The sequence below is a fragment of the Furipterus horrens genome, unplaced genomic scaffold (assembly GCF_987537825.1).
Source record: "Furipterus horrens unplaced genomic scaffold, mFurHor1.1.pri manual_scaffold_3, whole genome shotgun sequence".
Taxonomy (NCBI): Eukaryota; Metazoa; Chordata; class Mammalia; order Chiroptera; family Furipteridae; genus Furipterus; species Furipterus horrens.
The window spans coordinates 86,371,787-86,397,196 of record NW_028327173.1 but is presented as its reverse complement, the minus strand read 5'-3'; the positions used below and the strand labels follow the sequence as shown (position 1 = coordinate 86,397,196).

General features: G+C 38.8%; 1 protein-coding gene and 1 long non-coding RNA gene across 5 annotated transcripts in view; one reads left to right on the top strand and one right to left on the bottom strand.

Moving 5' to 3' along the window:
* Nucleotides 1-404, bottom strand: part of PRP4K (pre-mRNA processing factor kinase PRP4K) — a 35,300-nt gene extending 34,896 nt beyond the window's left edge. For 3 of the 4 annotated variants that reach the window (XR_016509732.1, XR_016509733.1, XM_090269824.1), the window contains exon 1: nucleotides 217-399. Coding sequence is in view for 1 of the 4 variants with exons in the window: in XM_090269824.1 (XP_090125950.1) it covers nucleotides 217-353 (137 nt within the window). In the remaining 3 variants the exon portion in view is untranslated. Of the gene's footprint in view, nucleotides 1-216 lie in introns of all 4 variants that reach the window. The other variant, XR_016509734.1, reaches the window with a different exon arrangement.
* Nucleotides 405-3,882: 3,478 nt separating this feature from the next.
* Nucleotides 3,883-25,410, top strand: part of LOC150015440 (uncharacterized) — a 97,049-nt gene continuing 75,521 nt past the window's right edge. The window contains exon 1 of the long non-coding RNA XR_016509731.1: nucleotides 3,883-4,373. This is a non-coding gene — a long non-coding RNA (uncharacterized LOC150015440). The remainder of the gene's footprint in view (nucleotides 4,374-25,410) is intronic.

The window sequence follows — 25,410 nt, the reverse complement described above, 5'->3', positions numbered from 1 at the left end:
ACCCAACAGACGCGGCCTCGGCGAGAGTGAAGCTCGCAGGCCGCCCGCCGGCCCGCGCCCCACGCTTCCCGCCCCACAATGTATTGAGCAGGGAAAGACAAAGTTTAGCTCTCGCCGTTAGGCCTGAACTTTCCCGCTCGCCCATGCAAATCTCCACCGTTTGCCACTCGGCAGTCCCCAGGGCTCCAGCCTTTCGTACCACTCAAGACTACTTACTCCGGCTGTTCCCGCACAGACTGAACCTCCGCGGCGGCCATTTTGAACTTCCTGACTCCTCGGCGGCGGTGCCGGCGGCTGCCCGGACGGTGAAGGCTAGTGGAAGTGAAGGAAGTGGGAGCGGAGCTGTCGCGCATGTGCTAAACGCGTAGGGAACGGTGGAGCTGAGTCCGCTCTAAGAATCCGGAAATAAAAGTGGATCCGGGGACTGGGCGAACCAGCGTGGTGACGCAACTTCCTGGGTGAGGAGGCTTGAGGAGCTGTAGGCGGTGCTAGCTAAGGGTTTAAGGCGGAGTGATTTAGGGTTGCGCTCTAGTCAATATTAGAACGGAACGTTTACGTCTGGAGGCTTGCTGGAGATGGGTGCAAGGGGAGTGGGATATTGGTATCCTGCGTGCGGTTCTGGAAACTGGTGTTACTGTGGGGCCCAGAAGTTGAGTTAAAATTCTCAAGCTAGGGCAAGCAACATGGTGATTTTGCTTCTGGGCCGCGTTGGAGGCACAGTGAATACCTTTTTACTGGCTAGATAATTTACTCAGAATTCTGTCTCATTAAGAGACACTTTTTGTAAAGGCATATTGAGACTACTGGAAAGTTACAGGTGCACTTAGAACGTAAATGTATTTTAATATGTAACCGTTATTTGAAACTTAAACTTAGTTTCAATTTTTGCTAAATCCAGAAGTAACGCAGGAGTCGTTTCACTGGTTCTGTAAAGTGAATTTTTAAGCATTATTTTTTGTTCGTTATCTAATTTATGTTTTTCTCTAATAATGGATTACAGTATGGGACTAAATGAAATGCTATTTGAGAAAACATTTACTGACTTGGAGGGCTTTCAGCACAATGTAGGATTTCATGTTGCTCTGCTCTTTCGCTTTCAAAAAAATTTATCTATTTAATCATTATACATACTCTCGCCCCTGGCTGGTTTGACTCAGTGGATTGAGCGTTGGCCTGCGAGCTAAGTGTCGCTGGTTCGATCTTCCAGTCAGGGCACATCAGAGAAGGAAAACTCTGATTCCAAAAAACCTCCGCTGCCTTGCGGCATACCTCTTCAGGGGAAAGGCTAAGGGAGTAAACCCCGACAGAAAATCCGGAGCCGGAGTCCCTAAGGCGGTTTGACGTTGTAGTCAACACCGGCAACTCCTGCGGCGCACCTGAAGCCAAGCTGTATTGACTCCGTCTTTCCCTTGGATCCTTCAGCTGCGAAGAGAGGGGGGGTCTGCTGCATGGGCAACAGCAGACCCTCCATATCACCCTGCCCAGGCTCTGTAGCTTCAGCTTCACTGGAGAGGACACTCCAGCGTCATCGCAAGATGTCGATTCAACACGGGAGGAGACAGATACCGTGTCACTCCCGAGTCGGACTGCACAACCATTCTCGGCGGTGCAGATAGACTCTTAAGAAGCTACACCATCGTCTCTCGAGACGGACGGCTGCCGACGACGATACATACTCTGGAACCTGAAAGCAGGGTGGCGATCCCTTTCAGTCTTGTAATCAATTGACTTTGCGTTTGTCCTGGAAATTTGAGTTCGGAATATCTGGGATTCTTGTGTACTGTATTTTGATTTTCACAGGGGAAAAGTTACAGCTATTCTTACAAAAATAAGTACCTGGTTGGCAGATTCGCAAGCATATTAAAATGTGAAGTGTTTTCCCCTCATGGTCTCTTATTATTATAGAATACCAAGTTAATCTTTGGGTAATTATTGATTTTTTTTGATTCCCCACCCCATTGTAGTATTTCTTTAAATAGTCCTTAATTGTATTGTTTTCTTCATGAAGAATTTCTCTTTTTCTCCTTAATCAGGATCAGCTATAGTAACTTGGAAGACTTCTTTCAAAGGGAAGTTTTCACATATATGTTAAAATGGTTTATATTTCGACCATATGTTTATGTACTAATTGTTGTGTATGTTAGGATTTCAGAGTTCTAATTGTTCCTCCCTCTAGATTCTCATCCCTATACATCTTTTCAAAAGTATTCTGAATTCAGTTTTGTATGTGTAGTTCCTTGTATTATCTGCTCTGTGCCCTCATGAAGGCAAGGCCATGTGTCCTTTTGTCTAGAAAAGCTCAAATGTTATTAAAGGGACACAAAGTAGCAAATTATCTTTAAATAATTTTAAAATTAAATGACCACAGTGTGTGGAGTACAAACCTATTACAGATCTCTTCGTGGAAGTAAGTGCAAATCTATAAGGGATCTCACCTTGTGTATACTTCAAGGCTAAAGAAGCATAGCCAACTGGTGTGAAGAGGTAAGGTAATTTGTTTGTGATGAGTCAGTTCCTAAGTGTCAAGCCAGGATTTGAACTGAAATCTAACTCCCAGGTCTGTTCTCTTTCCTTCTTACCATGCAGCTTTCCACAGAAATGTCATTTGTTTAGCATCTATTTATTGAGCACCCACCCACACATCTCTTTTATATTCAAATGTTTTTTGAGTAAAAGGAATGAAAACATCACTGGATTGGCATCCAGAAATACCTTATTTTCTCAAGATCCAGAGGCTGTAGTCTCTTTCTTCTTGCTGATTAGTGGAGAGCTCATAGGCCTATCTCAATTTCCTCAACCATAATATTATCTTCCCTGGTCCCCTTCGGTTCTATGATTCTTTGCAATATGCTTAGTGTGAAGATTAAACTAAGCACACTGAGTATGGGGAAGGATGGAGGGAGAAAGTAAGCCCTAAGGATGTTCAGGTTTGAAGCTAAATTATGACTGGCTAAAGTTTAGATTTGGACAACTAATCAAGTTTTTTTTTTAAGAGCATAGTAAAAATAAAGTTTCAAAAATGATGCTCGCAAAATACTTCCTTTAAAATTTTCTCACCAAATTAGCTTCCAAGGCACTACCAGTATGGAGTGTACACGAGAAAGGGGATTTGTCAAGTATTCACCCACAACTGTGGACACCCTGAATGGCCAAAACAATGAACAGGTGGGTCCTAGAGTAAATTAAGCCTGAAAAATCAATGGAGGCAACAACAACCACCACCAAAAAAAAAAAAAAAAATGACAGAACGAATCTATTGTACTTCAGGCACAAGAAAAGGCAGGGTCCTTTGGAAAAGACAATATCGCTGGTAAATACAAGGCAGCGGGAAAAGAGGAAATAAGAGATGGATTGACTCCTTATAGAAGCCATAGGCGTGTGAGTCTACAGGCCCTGGGCAGGGCTATGGAGTATACGACATCTGTGGACATCACTCAGAGTTGCCAGTAGTCACTGCACATAACACACACACACACACACACACATCTCTCTCTAAGTTGCTGTTACAGTTTTGGAGGAATGGGGTTTTATGATAAGTTAAAATTAAAGCAAACACTACTTTAATCATTCAGCAAGCATTTATTAAGCGACAAACTTTAGCTCAACTTTTCATTTTCAAACTTTAACCCCAACTTTTCATTCTTGCTGCTTTTCCTCCGCCAGTTCAGGAACCTCTTTGCACCAGAAACCTGCCCTGGCAGTAGTCATTCGTGGGAAACCCAGTACAGTGGTACTGAAGGAGCTGAACTTGCCTTGGGTAAATTTCTGGAGGGGCGGGGCCTCAGCGAGCCAGCGCGCTCTTTCCCGGTGGGTGGGCACTGAGCCGGCGCACCGCCCAGGGAGTTGCGTGCGTGCGTGCGTGCGTGCGTGCGTGCGGCGAGCGAATAAAGGCTGGGCGAGTCTGAGGAATGTTGCTGTCCGCAATGTCTGGCATGTCCAGCCATGAAGCTGTGGATCTAACCTGACCTGCTGGCTTATGGTCAATACTTTCGCGCTCGCGCCGCCTCTCCGAGTGTTTGCTCAGTGGGGCCGAGCCAGCTCTCTTCAGACTCAGAGAGTCGGTACTGTTGCTGCCGTTACAGTGGAGGCGGTTTTCCGGAGTCACGAGGCTACCGGCCCGACCGCCTACCAAGCAAGTAGAGAGCCTAGACCTGCCAGGCTCCTCGTCCGTGACAAACTTTGCTGAACTCCGCGGAGGCCGCATTCAATTAAACGGAGGTTGACTTGCTGAAGAGACCTCGAAAGCCAAGCACTTGACGCCGCCCCCCAAACAATATCGAAGAAGTTTATTGGTCCGGAGACGAGGTTTTGGGGACAAGCATGCGTTTTTTAAATCGTTTCGACTGTTTCTTGCCATCTTTGCTTCCTTTTAGGTATTACTTTCATGCAAGATACCATTCTATGAGTAGTTTGAAAATGCCTTTGAATTGTGTTCCTCCCGTGGAAAAGGATTACTAAACTATTGTCATCGTCAATAGCGTTAAGCTCTCAATAGGCTCGTTATAACGTAGTCTGTAAACAAAAATGAACAGCACTATAAAACAGTTTGAAGAACTGGTCCACAGAGTACCCAGACGTTGTAGATCGCGTTTTGGATAATACTCCAGTATAAATCTAGACTTGGAATTTGTGGCCCTTTGGGAAGACACTTGAGCTGATTTTTTCCTTTATTACAAAACAAAAACTTTTCCCTTTAAGAAGATTAGTTTTTTTGTTGTTTCTTTTACAGCAGTTCCAATGCGTTCATGAAAATCTAGAAAATATGGTAAAGCAAAAATAAAAAACACCCAGAGTTAACCCAAACTGAACCAACATTAACGTTTGGGTTATTTTGACCTTTTCCCATATGAAATATTAAATTTTCTTGTCCTATTATATAAAGTGTGATAGTTTGCTTTTTCATGTAACATGCCCATCAATTTTTACATAATTCTAGTTTCAGTAAATACTTATAAAACAGCACGATGTTCCTTTCCTTTGTTACAGGTTGTCTTTAGTCTTTTCAGTTTTGTACTATTGTGCATGAGTATAATAAGGCAATATCTAGAATAGTATTTAGAACATGACCAAGTCAGAGAGACCTGGGCCTCACCACTTGTTCTGCAACCAAACGACTTATTTAACCTTTTTGAGCCTCATTTTACGCGAATAGCATAAGAATAATTGATCTCATTACATGGGGTTATTACAAGAATTACCATAAATGAAATAATAAATGAAAGTGCCTGGAGTACATATTGGTAAATACTAGCTTTGTCATAAAAACAATTTCTGTTTTATTTTTGTTTCTTTTTTAAAGTTTGTTTCTTTTCCGATTCTTTTGTGGCTCACATGGTTTATTTCCAGATTTCATGTATAGTTAAATACTGTCACCACTGGATATAAGGGGTATTATATACAGTTTTTTATACATTTTATTACATAGTAATATATAAAAGTATAAATAATAAATTAGAAGTCTTTTTTGCAATAAGAAAAAAATTGTCTATAATTCTACGTATAATTTTTCACATTTTTTAATAGGGCTGTTCTTTCTCGCTTATACATTTAGACATGTATTAATGATATTTTAAAAATAGGATTGAATTGTAAATTTAGTTTTAATAACTTTTTGATTAGAGCAAAGAAGTCAATGTGAAGAGTACAGTGGTTAAAGAAGTAAAGAAATAAAGCTGGAAAGGGATCTTACAGGATTTGGATTTTATTTAAAATTTACTGGACAGTAAGTCCAAGGTTGAGGAATGACAGTTTGTTTTAAAAGGTCGCTTTGCTGCTGTATGGAGACAGACAGCATGGGCCCCTGGAGGAAAGGTGGAATCCAGTTAGGAGGCAATTCTGTAATCCTGGTGAGTGATGGTGGTGATTTAAAACAGGGTCTAAGTAGAAAAAGTGGTTTGATTCCAGACATATTTTGAAAGAACAAGCTGTAAAATAAACAGATTGGTTGGATATGGAGTGTGAGGGACAGAGACTTAAAAGTTTTGTGCTTGAGCGATTAGATGGATGCAATTGCCATTTACAAAGAGAGATTAAAAGAGGAGTAGATTTTAAGTGGGGACAAAATGAAGAGTTCTGTTTTAGTAATAGGGTATTTCAGAACCTGTTAAATGTCTGTTGAAAATGTGAGTCTTAGAGACCCAACATGTATATTGTTGAGTTGTCCATTTCTACCTTAATTCCTATGAGTTTTTGCTACGTGTTTTTTGGTTCTCTGTTAATTAGGTGCCTGTGTATTTGTAAATGTTATAGTTTCGGTTGGATTGACATTACTAAAAAATGTCCTTTTTCTGGAGTAACATTTAAAAAAATTTTTAAAGTTCATCTTCCTGACATGATAATGGTTGCTGCTTGTACAATTTGTACCATAAAATCTAAAGTGTGTCTCCTATAGAGATACATATATTTAGCTGTATCTTGATTTTTTAATTTAATCTAATCTGCCTTTTGATTAGATTGTTTGCTCCATTTATGTTCCATTTTATTGATATTATTAGATTTATGTCTCCCATTTTACTTATTTTCTATATTTCATCTTTTTTGTTCCTCTCTTCCTTACCGCTTTCTTTTGCATTAAGTGAATATTTTCTACTGGAACAGTTTAAATTTTTTTTTCACTTTTTAAAAAGTTAATTCCTTAATGGTTGCTCTAGGACTTGTCATATACATCTTAATTTACTAGAATAAGCTTTGGGTTTATGACAGCTTAATTCCAATGACATTAAAAACCTTACTCCAATATAGTTTTATTGTTTCTCTGCTTTTGATGATATAATTGTTACACATGTTGTATCTATAAATGTTACAAACCCAACAATACAGTATATTGTTATAATGATTATATGTTAAAGAAGCTGGAAGAAGAAAAGAGAGCAAGTACATATTTAGATATTCCCTCACTTATTGCAGGTATTACATTCTAGACCCCCCTGCAAAGTGTATAGCTTTTGCTTTAATTGACCTTCTTATTTATAATTTCTAGTTCTCTTCATTTCTTGTTCTTGTATATCCAGTTACCATCTGGAATAATTTCTTTTGCTGATACAGCTTTGCTTCTACCCACAGCTACTGTAATATTATTAAGAAATATTTCTGTATGCTACACATATATGTTATAGGTTCAATAATAAATTATATATATATGTATATACACACACATTATATTTATAGTTTTGTACAATTGCTTTGTTTCATGTGTACATTTTTTAAAACATATTTTATTGATTATGTTGTTAGAGTAGTCCCAATTTCTTTTTCCTTTGCTCCCCTCTTCCCAGTACCCACTTTCCCTTCAGCAGTCCCATCCCCCTTAGTTCATGTCCATGGGTCGTGCATATAAGTTCTTTGGCTTCACTCTTTTCTATATTATTGTTAACTTCCCCCTGTCTATTTTGTACCAACCAATAAGTCCCTGCACCATTTCCCCATTTCTGCCCCTTCCCCCTCCCAGATGATAACCCTCCAAATGATCCTCACACCTATGGTTCTGTTCCTGTTCTGGTTGTTTACTTAGTTTGTTTTCTTTTTAGATTCAATTGTTGATAGTTATGAGTTTGTTGTCATTTTAATGTTCATAGTGTTGATCTTTTTCTTAAATAAGTCCCTTTAACATTTCATATAATAATGGCTTGGTGATGATGAACTCCTTTAGTTTTACCTTGTCTGGGAAGCACTTTATCTGCCCTTCCATTCTAAATGATAGCTTTGCTGGATAGAGTAGTCTTGGTTGTAGGTCCTTGCTTTTCATCACACTGAATACTTCTTGCCAGTCCCTTCTTGCCTGCAGCTTCTTTTGAGAAATCAGCTGATAGTCTTATAGGCACCCCTTTGTAGGTAACTCTGCTTTTCTCTTGCTGCTTTTAAGATTCTCTCTTTATCTTTAACGTTTGGCATTTTAATTATGATGTGTCTTGGTGTGGTCCCCCTTGGGTCTAGCTTGTTTGTGACTCTCTGTGTTTCCTGGACCTGCATGTCCATTTCCCTCCCCAAATTTGGGAAGTTTCCCTTCATTATTTTTCACATAAGCTTTCACTTCCTTGCTCTTCCTCTTCTCCTTCTGGCAGCCCTATGATCTTCATGTTGTCATGTTTAAAGTTGTCCCAGAGGTTCCTAAGCCTTTCCTCGTTTTTTTCAGTTCTTGTTTCTTCATTTTGTACTGGTTGACTGTTTTTTTCTTCCTTATATTCCAAATCATTGATTTGAACCCTGATTTCCTTCTCTTCACCATTGGTTTTGTGTGGATTTTCCTTTGTTTCATTTAGCACTTCACTTCTTCCCATATGCGTTTGCCATACTTAAGGATATCTGTCAAGTCTGTGAGCATCTTTATCACTGATGTTTTGAACTTTTCATCTGGTTGGCGATCTCTTCATCGCTTAGTTCTACCACTGGCACCTTGATCCGTTCACCTCTTTTGGATCATACTCCTCTGTCTCCTCATCTTGACAGGCTCCTGTGTTTGTTTGCCTCTGCGTCTTAGGTGGAGCTGTTGCACCTGTTACATTTTAAGGGGAAAAGCCTTAGGTATTCATCAGTATATGGCAACCCGTTTCACCAGATTTGGCACTGTTTGTGGGGGAGGGGTCTGAGAGAGAACAATGATGCTTGCTCAGCACTCACCCCTTTTCCAGGCACTTCTCCCACTTCCCTATGGGACTAGCACCTCTCTAGCTGTTGCCATGGCCGTTGTTCCTAGGCTGGGTGGGTCTGCGGACGTTCTAGGATGGTGGGGGTCCTTTAAAGAAGCAGACTCTGCTGAGAGACCGGAAGTTTCTGTCTCCGCCCCAACCCCCACTGGTTTGCACAGTCAGAAGCAATGAGGCTTTATTGTCCCTGGTGCTGGAACCGTGAGCTGCGTGGTCTGGTCTGGTGCTGGGAGCGCTCCACAGGTGTCCCTCTTGACTTTTTAAAATATTTGCACGTTCTGTCGGCCTGCTGCTGCTGCTGCTGCTGCTGCTGCCGCCGCCGCCGCCACCACCACACCACGTCCTTTGTACCCCAGCTCCTCCCTTCCTGTCTGGTTGAGTATTTCTTCTTTATATCTTTATTTGCTGGACTTCCATGCAGCTCAATTTTCTGGAACTTCTGGTTGTCTCTAGGCTTGTGGTAGTCGTATTTCTTCTTAGTTGTGGAGGGAGATGCAGCGTGTCTGTGTAGACCTCCATCTTGGCTGGAAGTCCATGTGTGCATTTTAAAAACTTCATTGAGGTACTTGAGTAATTTTTAGCAAATTTACATATTTGTCAACCAACACTTTTATCACCCCAATAATATTTTCTCATACCCATTTATAGTCACTTACCATTCCTGCCCCACCCCCAGGAAACCACATGTATAGTTGTTTTTCTCTATAGACTTCTTTTTCTGGGCAATCATGATGTATTTTAAATTTTGTTTTTAGTACATCGACAGTGTTGTACGTTAATAATTGTTATCTAGTCCCATATGTTTCCATAAATACAGAATAAAATCCATACTCAAGCTGTTTGTGCCCATTACTCAATAACACAGCCCCTGGCAACCACTGATCAGTAGCCTGTCTATAGATTTACCTATTGGATATTTCATATAAATGGAATAATACATTATGTGACCTGTTGTATCTGGCTATCTAATTAATTATTGGTGCTGTTTGCTTTTATGTGTGGATTCAAATTACTATCTAGGGTCACCTTCTCAGTCTGAACTTGCTTTAATATATTTTGTAAGGCATGTTTGCTAGTAGCAGGTTTTCTCAGTTGTGTTTATCTGGGAATGTCTTTATTTCCTCTTCATTTTTGAAGGATAGCTTTGCTGGATATACTGTTATTGGTTAACAGGTTTTTGAGCATTTTGAATATGTTTCTGCTGAAAAATCAGCTATTAATCTAACTGGAGTTCCCTTGTAAATTGTGTGAATTGTTTTTCCTCTTGCTGCCTTCAAGATTTTATCTTTATCTCAGGTTTTTAGCATTTTTACTATGATATATTTATATATGTATCTTTTTGCATTTATTCTACTTGGAGTTCTTTGAGCTACCTGTATGGGTAGATGATTGTGTTTCAATGAATTTGAGAAGCTTTTAGCCATTATTTCTTCATATATTTTCCTGCTCCCCTGTCTTTCTTTCTGGTGATCTTACTTTGTGTATGTAAGTGTGCATAATAGTGTTGCACAATTCTCTGAGGCTTTGTTCACTTTTCTCGTCTTTTTTCTCAGTTTTTCTAATAGCATCATTTCTATTGTTTAGTTTGTTCATTTTTTTTCTCTCAGTTCAAATCAACTGTTGAACCCCTCTAGTGAATTTTGTATTTCAATTATTTTACTTTTCAACTCCAGAATTTTCATTTGTTTTTTAAAAATAATGTTTTTCATTATTGATAGTCTGTCTGATGTGACATTGTCTTTATACCTTCTTTTACTTCTTTTTTTTTAATTAATTAATTTGTTTATTTATTTTTTATTGTTTTAGAGAGAGGGGAGAGGAGAAAGAGAGGGAAAGAAACATCACTGTGTGGTTGCCTCTCACTCACGCCCCCAACTGGGGACCGGACGTGCAACCTAATAATGTGCCCTGACTGGGAATCAAACCAGTGACACTTGGCTCACAGGCTGACGCTCAATCCACTGAGCCACAGCAGCCAGGGCCTTTCTTTTACTTCTTTAACTGTGGTTCCTTTAATTCTTTGAACATATTTACAAAGACTACTTTGAAAGTTTTATTAAATCCAATGTCCAGTTACTCTCACAGGCAGTTTCTATTGCTTGTTTTATTACGTGCATGGGATCATACTTTTTTGTTTCTTTCAATGTCTTGTAATCTTTCTTTCAAAGCTGGATATTTTATTTATAAATTTAAATTTTCACTTTTTTCAATTATAGTTGATATTTAATATTATACGTTTCAGCTGTACATTATAGTGGTTAGGTGTTACTAAGTGATACCCTGATAAGTCTGCTACCCAGCAGGCACCATACATAGTTATTGAGGTATCATGACTGTATTCCCTAAGCTGAACTTTACATCCCCTTAACTATTTTGTAACTGCCAATTTGTACTTCTTAATCCCTTCACCTTTTTTAAAACCCTCACCTGAGGATACGTTTATTGATTTTAGAGAGAGAGGGAGAGAAAGAGAAACACCAATGAGAGAAACATCAATTGGTTGCCTCCTGATGCAACGGAGACTGAACCCACAATGTGCCCTGACTGGGAATCAACCTGGTAACATTTTGGTATACAGAATGATACTCCAACCAACTGAGCCACCTGGCCAGGGCATCCCTTCACCTTTTTCACCCAACTCCCAACCCTCCTCCATTATGACAACCATCATTCTATCTATGAGTTTGTCTTAATTTTGTTTGATCATTTATTTTGTTTTTTAGATTCCAAATGTAAGTGAAATCTTACGGTATTTTTCTTTCTCTGATTTACTTTACTTAGCATAATATCTTCTAGTCCATCCATATTGTCACAAATGGTAAGATTTTATTGTTTTTATGGCCTAGTTATATTCCATTGTATATATGCATCATATCATCTTTAAGCAGTCTCCTCTGTTTGTGGACATTGAGGTTGCTTCTGTAATTTGGCTATTGTAAATAATGCTACAGTGAACATAGAGATGAATATATCTGTTTGAATTAGTGTTTTAGGTTTCTTCAAACACATACCCAGAAGCTGAATTGCTGGTTCATAAAGTAGTTCTGTTTTTAATTTTTTGAGGAAACTTCATACTATTTTCCACAGTGGCTGCACCACTTTGCAATTCCACCACCAGTGCATGAGGATCCCTTTTCTTCACATGTCTGTTAACACTTGTAAGTTTGTTGAATTATTGATAACAGCTATTTCGACAGGTGTGAGGTAATTTCTCATTGTGGTTTTAATTTATATTTCTCTGGTGATTAATGACATTGAACATTGTGTCACATGTTTATAGGCCATCTATTTGTCCTCTTTGGAGAAATGTTTATTTAGGTCCTCTGCCCATTTTATAATTTGATTTTTTGGTTTTGGGGTGTTGAGTTGTGTGAGTTCTTTATATTAGCTCCTTATCAGATGTTTCATTGGTGAATATCTTCTCCCACGCAGTAGGTTGTCTTTTTATTTTGTTGCTGGTTTCCTTTGCTGTGCAAAACCTTTTTAGTTTGCTGTAATCCCATTTGATTATATATTTATTTTTGTTTCCCTTGCCCAAGGAGATATATCCAAAAAATATTACTAAGAGCAGTGTCAAAAAGTTTGCTGCCTGTGATTTCTTCTAAGAGTTTTATGGTTTTGAGCCTTATGCGTAAGTCTTCAACCGATTTTGTGTTTGTTCTTATATACAGTATAAGAAAAGTGGTCTTAGTTTCACTTTTTTGCATGTGTCTGTTGTGTTTGTTGTGGTTTCGGACGCTGAAATAAATCCGGCAGGCAGGATGATTGGCCAGTAACGAACGGAGGACTGTGGCTCGCTCAGACCATCAGCGGAGAGCGGGAAGCCTCATCCTCCTTTTATTAGGGTTTCAAAAGTTACTAAAAATAGAACAGGGGGTATGAGCTTTACAGCCAACAACAGGAGAATTTTACAAGTGATAGTATCATTGATATGTCTAGCACCTATCAGGGAAGCAAGGCAGACACTCTAATCTTCTAAGCCAGCTCCATATCAAGACTTCATTAACAAGGAAGCAGATGGAGTACACAACAGAACCTGTTTTACCCAGGATTCCACGACTCAGTGGCCTCAACAGCCTAAAGCCGAAGGCGGAGAGGAGAGTTGCTCATCGTCTCCTGAGTCATGGGATGTCACCTGGGTGGTGGGGCATGAGAATGCCCCTACCCAGAGATCTGTCTTCCTGCAACATGTGTCTGTCCATGTTTTCCAACACCATTTATTAAAGAGACTGTGTTTACAGCATTGTATATTCTTGCTTCCATGTCATAGCTTAATTGACCATACGGGTATGGGTTTATTTATGGGCTCTCTATTTTGTTGCATTGACCTGTGTCTGTTTTTAATGCCAGTACTATGCTGTTTGACCACTTTAGCCTTGTAGTATAGTTTGATATCAGGTAGCATGATACCTCCAACTTTGTTCTCTTTTCTCAAGTTTGCTTTGTCTATTTGGAGTCTTTTTTGGTTCCATATAAATTTTAGGGTTATTTGTTATAGTTTTGTGAAAAATGCCATTGGTATTTTGATAAGGATTGCATTGAAGCTATAGATTGCTTTGAGTAGTACGGACATTTTAATGATGTTAATTCTTCTTATCTATGAAGACAGTACATATTTCCACTTATTGGCATCTTCTTCAGTTTCTTTCTTCAATGTCTTATAATTTTCCAAGTACAGGTCTTTTACTTCCTATAGATAAATTCATTCTGAGGTGGTTTTTTTTGCTTTTTTGTTTTTTCCTATTTTTGATGCAATTGTAAATGGGATTCTCCCGCCCCCCCCCTCCACCCCCCATTTTTCTGGTAGGTTGTTATTGGTGTATAAAAATGAAACCAATTTCTGAATATTTATTTTGTATCCTGCTAATTTACTGAATTCATTTATCAGTTCTAATAGTTTCTTAGGGGAACGTTGAGAAATCTATATATAGTAACATGCCATCTGCAAATAATGACAGTTTTACTTCTTCCTTTCCAACTTGGATGCCTTTTTTTTTAGTTTTCTTATCTGATATGCTGTGGCTAGGGCTTCCAGTTCTGTGTTGAATAAAAGACACATCTACCTTTTGTCCTTTTACATTTAAAGTGATTATTGTTACCTACATAGTTTCTGCCATTTTATTATTTGTTATGTTTATTTTCTTCATCGTCTTAAAGAAGTCACTTTAATGTTTTTTGTCATACTTGTTTGTGGTGATGCACTTCTTAGCTCTTTATCTCTCCTTCAGCTTTAAAAAATAACTTTGCTGGGTAGAATAATCATGGTTGTAAGCCTTTGCTTTTCATCACTTTGAATATTTCATGCCTATCCCCTTTGGCGGGCAGATTCTGTTGAGAAATCAGTTAACAGTCTTATGGGACCTTCCTTGTAGGTAACTAACTGCCTTTCTCTAGCTACTTTTAAGATTCTCTCTTTGGCCCAAGCTGGTGTGGCTCAGTTGGTTGGGCATTGTCCTGCACATGTCTGGGTTGCAGGTTTGGTCCCTAGTCAGGATGCCTATGGGAAGCAGCCAGTTGATGTTTCTCTCCCACATCAGTGTTTCTCTCCTTCTCTTTTCCTGCTCACTAAAATAAAAAAATTTTTAAAGACAAGCTTCTCTCTTTGCCTTTATTCCTTGACATTTTAATTATGATGTGTCTTGGTGTGACCCTCTTTGGGTCCATCTTGTTTGGGACTCTGTGCTTTTTTGATCTGTATGTCTATTTTCTGTGCCAGGTTAGAAAAGTTTTCAGGCAATATTTCTTCAAATAAATTCTGAGTCCCCTGCTCTTTTTTTGTTTATAGTCCCAATTTTTTCCCCTTTGACCCCCCTCCACTCAGCCCACCCTTACTCCCTCAGTCAGTCCCCACTCCATTGTCCATGTCAATGGATTATTCATACTTGTTCTTTGACTAATCCTTTCCTTTTCCTTACGCTATTTTCCCCTTCCACATCCCATCTTACGGCTGTCACTCTATTCCATGCTTCCATGTCTCTGGTTCTATTTTGGTCATTAGTTCATAAGATTCCAGTTATAAATGAGATCAGATGGTATTTGTCTTTCACCAGCTGGAATATTTTACTTAGCATAATAGTCTCCAGTTTCATCCATACTGTCAGAAAAGATAAGAATTCCTTCTTTTTTTCCTGCTATGTAGTATTCCGTTGTGTAAATGTCCCACAGTTTTTTAATCCACTCATCTACTGATGGACATTTAGGCTGTTTCCAGCACTTGGCTATTGTAAATAGCATTGCTATGAATGTAGGGGTGCACAAGTTCTTCTGGATTAGTGTTTTGAAATTCCTAGGTAATTCCCAGCAGTGGAATCACTGGGCCAAAAGGCAGTTCCATTTTTAATTTTTGAGAAAATTTCTTGGTGATATTGTCCCATTTCTTTATTATTATTTTTTCTTTATTTCCCTTGCCCAAGAAAATACATTGGCAAAAATATTGCCACATGGGATATCTGAAATTTTACTGCCTATGTTTTCCACTGGGAATTTTATTATATCATGACTTAATTTAACTCTTTTATCCATTTTGAGTTTACTCTGGTGTATGGTAAAAGTTGGTGGTCTAGTTTCATATTTTTGCATGTACCAGTTCAGTTCTCCTAACATTATTGAAGAGACTGTTTTTACTACATTGTTTGCTTGTGCTCCCTTTGTCAAGTATTAATTGACTATGAGACATGGATTTACTTCTTATTTTTAATATTTTATTTATTTATTTATTTATTAGGGTATTCTCTCTTTTTTTCTTGATGAATCTGGTTAAAAGTTTGTCAGTTTTGTTTATCTTTTCAAAGAAACAGCTCCTGGATTCATTTATCCTTTGGATTGTTTTTTTAGTCTCTATGTCACTTAATTCTGCTCTGATCTTGATTATTTCTTTTCTTCTGTTCGCCCTGGGTTTTTTTTTTATTGTTATTCCTCTGTTTATTTTAAATGTAGAGTTAGGTTGTTTGAAATTCTTCTATCCTTGTTAGGTAGGCCTGTATTGCTATAAATGTCCCTCTCAGAACTGCCCTCACTGTGTCCCATAGGTTTTGGGTTGTTGTGTTCATTTTCTTTTGTTCCAGATACTTTTTGATTTCTTTCTTGATCTCATTGTTAATCCATTCATTATTTAGTAACATGTTACTTAGTTTCCACAATTTTGAATGTTTCTGAGGTTTTTTTCCTTGAGGTTGTTTTCTAGTTTCAAGCCATTGTGATCCAAGAAAATACTTGATATGATTTCACTTTCCTTGAATTTGTCGAGGCTTGTTTTGTGTCCTACCATGTGGTCTATCTTTGAAAATGATCCATGTGCTTTTAAAAAGTATGTATATTTTGCTTCTTTGGGGTGAAATGTTCTATGAATATGAATTACATCCATTTGATCTAGAGTGTTGTTCCAGTGCCTCAATATCCTTGTTGATTTTTTGTTTGGAAGATTTATCCATTGTTGACAGTGGGCTGTTAGAAACCCACTACGATGACTGTAGTGCTGTAGGCTTTTCTTATATATTTAGGTGCCCTTATGTTGGGCACATATATGTTTACCAGGGTTATATCCTCTTATTGGACTGCTCCTCTAAGTATTATGTAGTGATCTTTTTTGTCTTTTGTTATGGCCTTTGTTATGAAGCTTATTTTGTCCGCTATAAGTATTCTACCCCAGCTATTTTTTCATGTCCATTTGCAAGGAATATTTTTTTCCATTCCTTGACTTTTGGCTTGTGTAGATCTTTTGTTCTGAGGTCGGTCTCCTCTAGACAGCATATATGCAGGTCATGTTTTCTTATCCCTTCAGCTACCCTATATCTTTTAAAGGGAGCATTTAATCCATTTACATTTAAGGTTATTATTGATAGGTACTTATTCATTGCCATTTTTCCCCTTTGTACCTGTGTTCCTCTCTGTCTCTCTCTGTTTCTTCATCTTCTTAAAGCAGACCTTTTAGCATTTCTTGCAATGCTGGTTTGGTGGAGATGTATTCTTTTAGTCTTCTTTTGTCTGGGAAACTCCTTATTTCACCTTCCATTTTGAATGAGAGCCTTGCTGGATAGAGTAGTCTTGGTTGTAGGCCTTTGTTTTCCATTGCCTGGAATATTTTTTGCCATTCCCTTCTGGCTTATTGTGTCTCTGCTGAGAAATCTGATGATAGCCTTATTGGAGCTCCCTTATATTGCTAGCTTTTTCTCCTCTGCTGCCTTTAAGATTCTCTGCCTGCCACTGAAAGAGCCTTGGGTGGGATGCAACTTGGATGGCGTGGAGTCTCTGGGAGTCATCCAGGTGGGGCAAGAGGTGTTCACCACATTAATTGATTCAGATTTGGTACAGGGCACATCTGTGCCTACCAGCTGTTTTGGGGGCACTGAACAAAGGAAAGATTGTGTCTCCCTACTGGAGGTTTGGAAGGAGGGCTCAACATAGGGCAGTGATGGCTAGCATTGCTGCCCTCTCCCTGAAGGCACACAATTCAGTTTGTCACTGTATGTCTTTGGCACCTTTTAACCTGCTCTCCTTTCCCTGGACGTTTTAGGATTAGTGTCTGTTAGTGAATGGGTCTGTGTGCAGCCCCTGTACAAGGAAGCCTGCTCTTCCAGCAGCCCTCCTTCTCACCTGGTATATGGATAGAATCCCTGCTGATTTTCAGACCCATATGTTGTGGGCTTTCCTTTTTCTGGCACTATTACTCCTGGCTGAGGACCCTGGTGTGGGGCTAGAACCCCTCACTCCTCAGGGGAACCTCTGAAGCTATATATCTCTTCCAGTTCTCAAGTGCCACACATGGGTGTGGGACCTGCCCATTTTGAGTCTTTGCCCGTCTTACCAGTCTTGACATGGCTTCTTTATTCCTTAGAGGCCTTCCGTTTAGCTAGTTTTCAGATGGGTCTCTAGGTTAACTGGTCTTAAGTTTAATTGTAATTTTGATGTGGTCATGGGAAGAGATAAATACTGCAATTACCTAGTCTGCCATCTTGACTGGAAGCTCAAGTAATTTTTGGAAGCTTGACATTTCAGTTAGTATGTTTTAGCAACTCTGGGTACTGGTTCTACCCAGTCTTGTTATTTACTCGTTTGTTTAGTGTCTCAATTATTTTAGTGGAATCTATTCCCATGCCCCCCCACTGCCCACCCCCGCTTCACCCCCTGCAGTGTAAAGCTTCTGATGTTGCTCCTCAGGGGGTGCAGCCTTAGAATATATTTCTACACCTCATTCTGCAATGATAGTGGCTTTGGCAAGGTTCTCTTTGCCTGTCTCTTCCTTGCTGTACCAGATGGTGAACTCCACTAATTGCTGGCTGATTGATGGGCTGTTTTCAACATTACCCTAGGGCATAAATTACTCCCCAGACCAAACCAATCACATTCAGGCTACATTTGAAAGTTTCTGAGATCAGTATTTGAGATGCGGTCTGAGCCCATGTGGGTTTCTACCAGCGGTCTCTTCCCTTGGTTCTTTCAAAGAAAGTAGCTGGGCTACAGTTAGTCTATATGTTTAATGATTCTACCAATCTCCCCCAAGTTGCCTTTCCCCAAAGCTCCTGTTTTTGAGGCCATCTTTAGGCCTGAGCTTCCTATACTTCATAGCAAATAAAGTCAGTTCCTTTGGGAAGTGTTTAAGAACTGTCAGTTTTATACCCTCCTGGCAAATCTCTGATCCAGAGCTCTGGAGCTGGGAATGGGGACAATGGTATGCTTGTCTCTGAGTCACAGCTTCCTTTAGGAGCTGAGTGCTCACTAGCTGCGGGGGTGGAGAGGGGTGCCGTAGCCTCAGGTCCTCTCTGCTTGATTCTCCCAGCACCCCTGCCTGAGGAGGCATGGCAAGGACAATCAGAGCCCAGTGTTCTCAGTAGTGCTACACTCGAGGTAAAGCCTTCACCCCACACATGAATCCCATCTCTCAACTGCATTCTGGAAATTAGCCTGAGCAACAGGGAGCTGGGAGTAGAATTAGAAATGCTGACTTCCCTGGAAGATAGTCCTCTGACTGTCAGTAGGGGGAGAAGGGGCCCTGTGTTGTGGAGGTACACCAATTTGGGTGGAGTTTCTGTCTGAGTTGGGAGGGCAGGAAGGAAGCAGTAGGTCTTGGTTCAAATGCCTCGGACTCGCACTGATTTTACCAAATATTCAAATTTTCTTAAATAAATGTTTCCTTGCTGTATGTCCTTAGGATAATTTCCAGAAACTATACATGATTGTTTCTTAAATACATTTTTACCCTTTTTGTTAGAGATTGTGTTTGTGGAACTCATCACGCTGCAATGCCTGTTAAATGTCTAATCATATATGTCAAATAGGGTGTTGGATAGACAGGCCTGGAATTAAAGCATGAAAATAGGACTGTAGGTAGAAAGTTTGGAGGCATTGTATATGCCTGCCATTTTAAGCAGTGAAATTGAATGAAGGTAGGTGGAGAAAAGAAGAGTATAAGCAAGGCTTTAAAGGTTGTACTTATTTTTTTTAAAGATTTTATTTACTTTTTACAGAGAGGGGAAGGGAGAGAGAAGGAGAGAGAGAGAAACATCGATGTGTGGTTGCCTCTTGAGTGCCCCCCAACTGTAGACCTGGCCTGCAACCCAAACATGTACCCTGACTAGGAATCGAACCAGCAACCCTTTGGTTCGCAGGCCAGTGCTCAATCCACAGAGCCACACCAGCCAGGGCAAGGTTGTGCTTATTTTAAGGTGATTGGCAATAAGCACTGTCACTTGTATGCTATTAGAGAAAAACTATTAAATCTACATCAAGAGTTAGGAGACATTTAACAATTTCCTTAATTGTTCTGCAACTAAGTAATAGCATGTGACCTCGTCTGAGTTGTTTAATCTGTGTCCTCAACTAAAATGAAGGATGGAGCAAGGTGAATACCAAGACCTCTCCTCCACCATCATCAATCTGTAATTCTTTAATCAAATAACTATACATTTTTGCTTTCTCAGATTCCAGGTATTTATGTAGTAATTCCTGTATTCAGGGCTGGCAAGAGTTTAGTGAAATTGGCTTGCTTATACACTGATGGTAGAAGTGAATTTAGCAATGTGCCTCAAGATCCTTATAAATGTAAATGCCATTTGACTCAGTAATTCCTCTTTCAGGAATATCCTTACTTTACATTTTGTTCCAAAGCACTTTACCAGATATACTCCAGAGTTTTTAATATTCACTTTAGTTCTTTATATCACCAATCGAACTAGAATTTTAATGTGATGTCATTTCTTGTTGACTTTTAGAAGGTTTTGGAAGTTTAGGGAAAGATTATTTAATTTTTCAGGTAAAATTAATCAGTCTAGAAGTTTAAGCACTTTGTATTGAAATTTTTTTAATTGCAGTTGAAAACACAGCAATATGTGAAGTAAACCTCAGCTTGCTATATTCTTCAGCGGCTATATTCTTTCATAGGTGAATGGATAAACGAACTGTGGTACATCCATACAATGGAATACTATTCAGTGATAGAAAGAAATGAACTAGAAGCCATGAAAAGACATGGAAGAATACGAATGCACATTCCTAAGTGAAAGGAGTCTGAAAAGTCTGCATACTATATGATTTCAATTATATGATATTCTGTAAAAGGCAAAACTGGAGATAGTAAAAAGATCAGTGGTTGCTAGGGTTCAGGGGGAGGAAGGGGTGAACAGGCAGAGCGCAGAGGGTTTTTAGAACAGTGAAACTACTGTAATGGATGAAACTAGAATGATGGATATATGTCATTATACATTTGTTCAAAGTTATCAAATGTATAACACCAAGAGTGAACCCTAATGTAAAGTATTAGTTAATAATAATGTATCAATTTTGGTTTATTAGATGTAACAAATGTACCGCAGTGATGCAGGATGTTAATAATAGGGGAAACTGAGGGTGGAGTGAGAGGGAGTATATGGTAAAACTGTACTTTCTGCTCAGTTTTTCTGTAAACCTTAAACTGCTCTAAAAAATAAAGTAGTTTAAAAAAAAAAGACTCAGCTAGCAAATTTGTGAGGTAGACCTCTATATGTTGTAAGTGTACAGAGGAAGTATCTTTGTGTTAGTGGGTGGAATCATAGATAACTAGATATCATTTCAGTAAAATTATTTGTTCCACATCCACAATAAACTATTTAAAAGTTTTTATGCTTTGTAGTGAAGGGTTAACACCAGTCCTTTCGTATTTTAGTTATATCTCAATAAACCTAGGAGGAAAAAAGGATTTAACCTCAGCCCTTTAAAATGCCTTTTTATATGTTATTTTCTGCCCCCCCCCTTTTTGGGTCTGCATAATTAAATCAATTAATTTAAATGAAAATCCCAGTAAATTTGATGTGATCCTGTCATTTAGCAAAAGGAAAGCATAATGTCCAGTTCTTTTCCTTTACGAGGGGAAGACTGAAGATCACATTGGAGGCTTGGTAGCAATACTTTCTTTAGAGATATATGGTACAAGCTTTGCCAGTTCATCAGCAACACAAAAGAACAACTTCTAGCACCACATTTTAAAGGATAGGTGCCATTACTATTCAGAACCAGAAATGAATACTGAATCAGACAAAAACTTCAACAATTTTAGAATGCAGATTAGTTGGAAAACAAAGAATATCTAGAAAAGATGCCTTTTGTTATCCATAAATAGAGTGCTCCCAAACCCAAATCTCTGCACATCCTAACCCGAGTGGTCATAGTGACAGTGTTCATGTGCCTCACACATGAAGCATGTACACTGTTCGAAGAAGCTGGACAATTCCTGCTGAAGGGCCTTTCTAGTGGCTAATGTCCTCTGTAGGAAAGATAAGTAGATCCAGTCCAAGCACTTTTAGCTGTTCTTTTATGCTAAATTTTTGGTGTATAACCTCAGAACCTTGGTAGAATTAGGTGTCCAAAGTAATTTCAAAATAGAGAACTGATAAAAGGCAGGAAAACAGGAAGAAATGACAACAGAGCTCACTTCTTAAAATGTGATGAAAGAGATATTTTGTGTAGCCTAGTATTTTAGACCAAGTTGTACTTAAATTACATTGGAAATACAAAATATCTCTTTATATGTTTCTATTGCAATTGAGATATGACTCTGTAGAACTTAAGGAATAGGCAGTTAACATTTCCCATGCTAGTAAAGGTAATCATCACTGCTTGATATGGAAAAAGTTTTCTTGACACAAAATGGGGACAGAGGAACAGGATCAGTCATTAAGGAAAGGAATCAGTCAACATAATGTTTTATTAGTGTCCAAAGTATTTGGCTCTTTGTGAAGCTGAACATGTAAGAAATCTCAGGAGACTTCTCATTATGTTAGATTAACCTATTTAAGTCTCCGCATGGTCAGACTTAAAGCATACTGCTAAGTTTAGAGAATTTCTTTTTTTGTTGTTGCTCTTCTTATTCATTCATCTTAAATGAAATTCAGTAAATTATATTTACGGTGGTTTTGTTTGTTTGTTTTTTGTGCACTGGTTATGATTAGCCTCTTAGAGCTTGCATAATTCCGGGCAGTTTGGTATAATTAGATATAGTCAAAGTATGTGGAAATAAAAAATGATTTTCTAGTGAATGCATTTATATTGTCTCTTAATCTGTGTTTGAATATATGTCCATAATTTTGAAGAGTTAAAGACCTTCAGCATATCTTGACAAGCTTGTGGTCTGTTGACTGTAAGTGCATAGTGTTGGAAGAATACAAGGATTGCTCTTAGGGTTTGGTGCCATTGCCTTGATTTATTGTAAGGTTCCAGAAGTTCTACCACTTTTGATTTTGCAGCATCGGACCAATGTCAACACAACCAATAAAGCAAACAGCGTTTTAGTGTATTATGAAAGCTATATTGACGTTGTAAGCCCCATGAAAGGGTTTTGGAAGCCCTTAAAGGACATGGACCACACTTTGAGGACTGCCATGGTAGTTAGAAAAGTTAGTCAGATAGACAACATAGAGATTACTTTTACCGTTATTGTTAAGCAGAATACTGTGAATTAGTTAACAACATTGGGGAGGACTTTTAACTACATGGAGGATAGCAAAGCTCATCACTATGCTAGCCACCAGGGGTAGAAGTCCAAACACTTCTGCCCACTGCATCCTGGTAATGGTGTGACCAAGTAAAACACAACACAGTCAAGTACTGGATAGAACAACTCTTTTACTCAGAGTAGACACACCAAGATCAGCCTACCCTCTATCCCCATTTGATGCAAAACCAATGGCCTGCACATACCATCTTGTGGTGCAGCAGAAGCACCCCCCTGTGGAGTCTGAAATACTGAATGCTAAGGACATATGTGAGGGCCATTGAGCCACCCACTTAAACAGAGGAAAGGAACACATATTGAGCCTGAAACAAATATTTTCCCACACATAGTGATAAGCTGCACACAGTTTATGTGGGCTCTTTATCTTGGTAAGGAGGTATTCCAGGCCCAAGACCAATTCTTATGTGGCTGAGTGGATGGAAGGACCATCGGCATGAGGCTGCCTTTCCTGAAAATTATATATAACATGCTACCACTGCAGTCTTACTGTTTCTCTTTAGCTTTTAGCTAACCTAATTTAGTTGCTTTACATTCATTTTTGTTATTTTCCCAAATGTATAATGTTTTCTTATTGAAATTATTATAAAATTTAATTGTATAGATGTTTGCTTTTAATAATTAATAGGAGAGGGAATTAGGCATAATTCAAAAATTGTAACCTCATAGAAGTGAATCCAAAGTAGTAAGTAAATGCTGCATAGCTATGTATTACAAATGGCCCCAAGACCAAAGAAAGGATAAAATCAAAACTTCCAGGACATATGCCATGTTTATGCATTGGAGAAATAATGTTGTTAGCTTTGGTCATTGATTCCTCAAGTTATTTTGTGCCTATTTAGAACCTCTGTCATGTCCATGAACTATTTGGAGTAAATAATGCTGAATAGTGCCTACTTTGGCGCTTATTAAACTATGACTGACTTCTTATAGATATGATTATCAAAAAAGAATGTAAGAGGTATAGAGATCTGCTAGAGAATTAGATTATCTACCATTTTTACAAAGGAAGTATTTCTATTTTTTATTTTAATCTCTTGAAAAAGATAATGGCTGCCTGACCATTTTCATCTGAAGGGAGGGAAGTCACCTACATATTTCCTTTTTTTTTTTTTTTTTAACTACGAGTTTTAAGTTCTAGTAGTATTTTTAGGAAAGTTGGAATTGCTTTGGGTTAAATGTTCCAAATTATAGGAATAAATAGCTTGTGAACTCTGAAATGGCATATACTGGAGAGGTGCCTCTTTTAAAAATATATATATTTTATTGATTATGCTGTTACAGTTCTCCCAATTTTTCCTTTGCTCCCCTCTGCCCAGTATCCCCCTTCCCTCCAGAAATCCTACCCCCCCTTAGTTCATGTCCATGGGTCGTGCATGTAAGTTCTTTGGCTTCACCCTTCCCTATACTGTTCTTATCACCCCTCCTGTCTATTTTGTACTACCAATTATGATTCTTCATACCTGCACCTTTTCCCCCATTCTCTCCCTTCCCCCTCCCAGCTGATAACCCTCCAAATGATCCCCATACCTATGATTCTGTTCCTATTCAGGCTGTTCGCTTAGTTTGTTTTTGTTTTTATTTTTTTATGTTCTGTTGTTGATAGTTGTGAGTAGGTTGTTATTTTACTGTTCATAGTTTTTACTCTCTTTTTCTTAAATAACTTTCTTTAACATTTCACATAATAAGGGCTTGGTGATGATTAACTCCGTTAGCTTTACCTTGTCTCGGAAGCACTTTATCTGCCCTTCCATTCTAAATGATAACTTTGTTTGATAGAGTAATCTTGGTTGTAGGTCCTTGTTTTTCATCACTTTGAATACTTCTTACCAGTCCCTTCTTGCCTGCAATTTCTTTTCAGAAATAAGCTGATAGTCTTATAATCACCCCTTTGTAGATAACTCTCTTCTTTTCTCTTGCTGCTTTTAAGATTCTCTGTTTATCTTTAACCTTTAGTATTTTAATTATGATGTGTCTTGGTGTGGTCTTCTTTGGGTCTAGCTTTATTGGAACGGTACTTCCTGGACTTGTATGTCTATTTCCTTCATCAAATTTGGGAAGGTTTTCTTCATTATTTTTTCACATAAGTTTTTGATTTCTTGCTCTTCTTCTTCTTCTTCTGGCACCCCTACAATTCAGATGTTGGTATGTTTAAAGTTATCTCAGAGGTTCCTAAGCCTCTCAGTTTTTTTCAATTCTTGTTTCTTCATTCTGTACTGGTTGACTGTTTATTTCTTCTTTATATTCCAAATCATTAATTTAAACCCTGGTGTTCTTCCCTTTACCACTGGTTTCGTGTGGATTTTACTTCGTTTTATTTAGCATAGCCTTCATGTCTTCCCTTATGCATTTGGCTTACTCAAGCATGTCTGTCAAGTCTGTGGGCATCTTTATCACCAGTAGTTTGAACTCTATGTCTGTTAGGTAGGCTATCTATCACTTAGTTCTCCCACTGGAACCTTGATCCATTTCCTCTTTTGGGCCATACTTCTCTGTCTCCTCAATTTGACAGCCTCCTGTATTTGCCTCTGTGTCTGACGTAGAGCTGTCACACCTGTTACATTGTAAAGGGAGGGGCCTTAGGTATTCATCATTGCAGGGTGATCCTTTTCACCATGTCGTGGTGCTGTGTGGGGGGGAGGGTTATGAGAGAGAACAATGCCACTTGCTCAACATCCACCCCTTTTCCAGACACTTCTCCCACTTCCTGTATGGGACTGGCGGTCCCTCTACCTGTTGCCCTGGTTGTGTTTTCCAGAGTGGGTGCATCTGTGGGTGTTCTAAGACCCT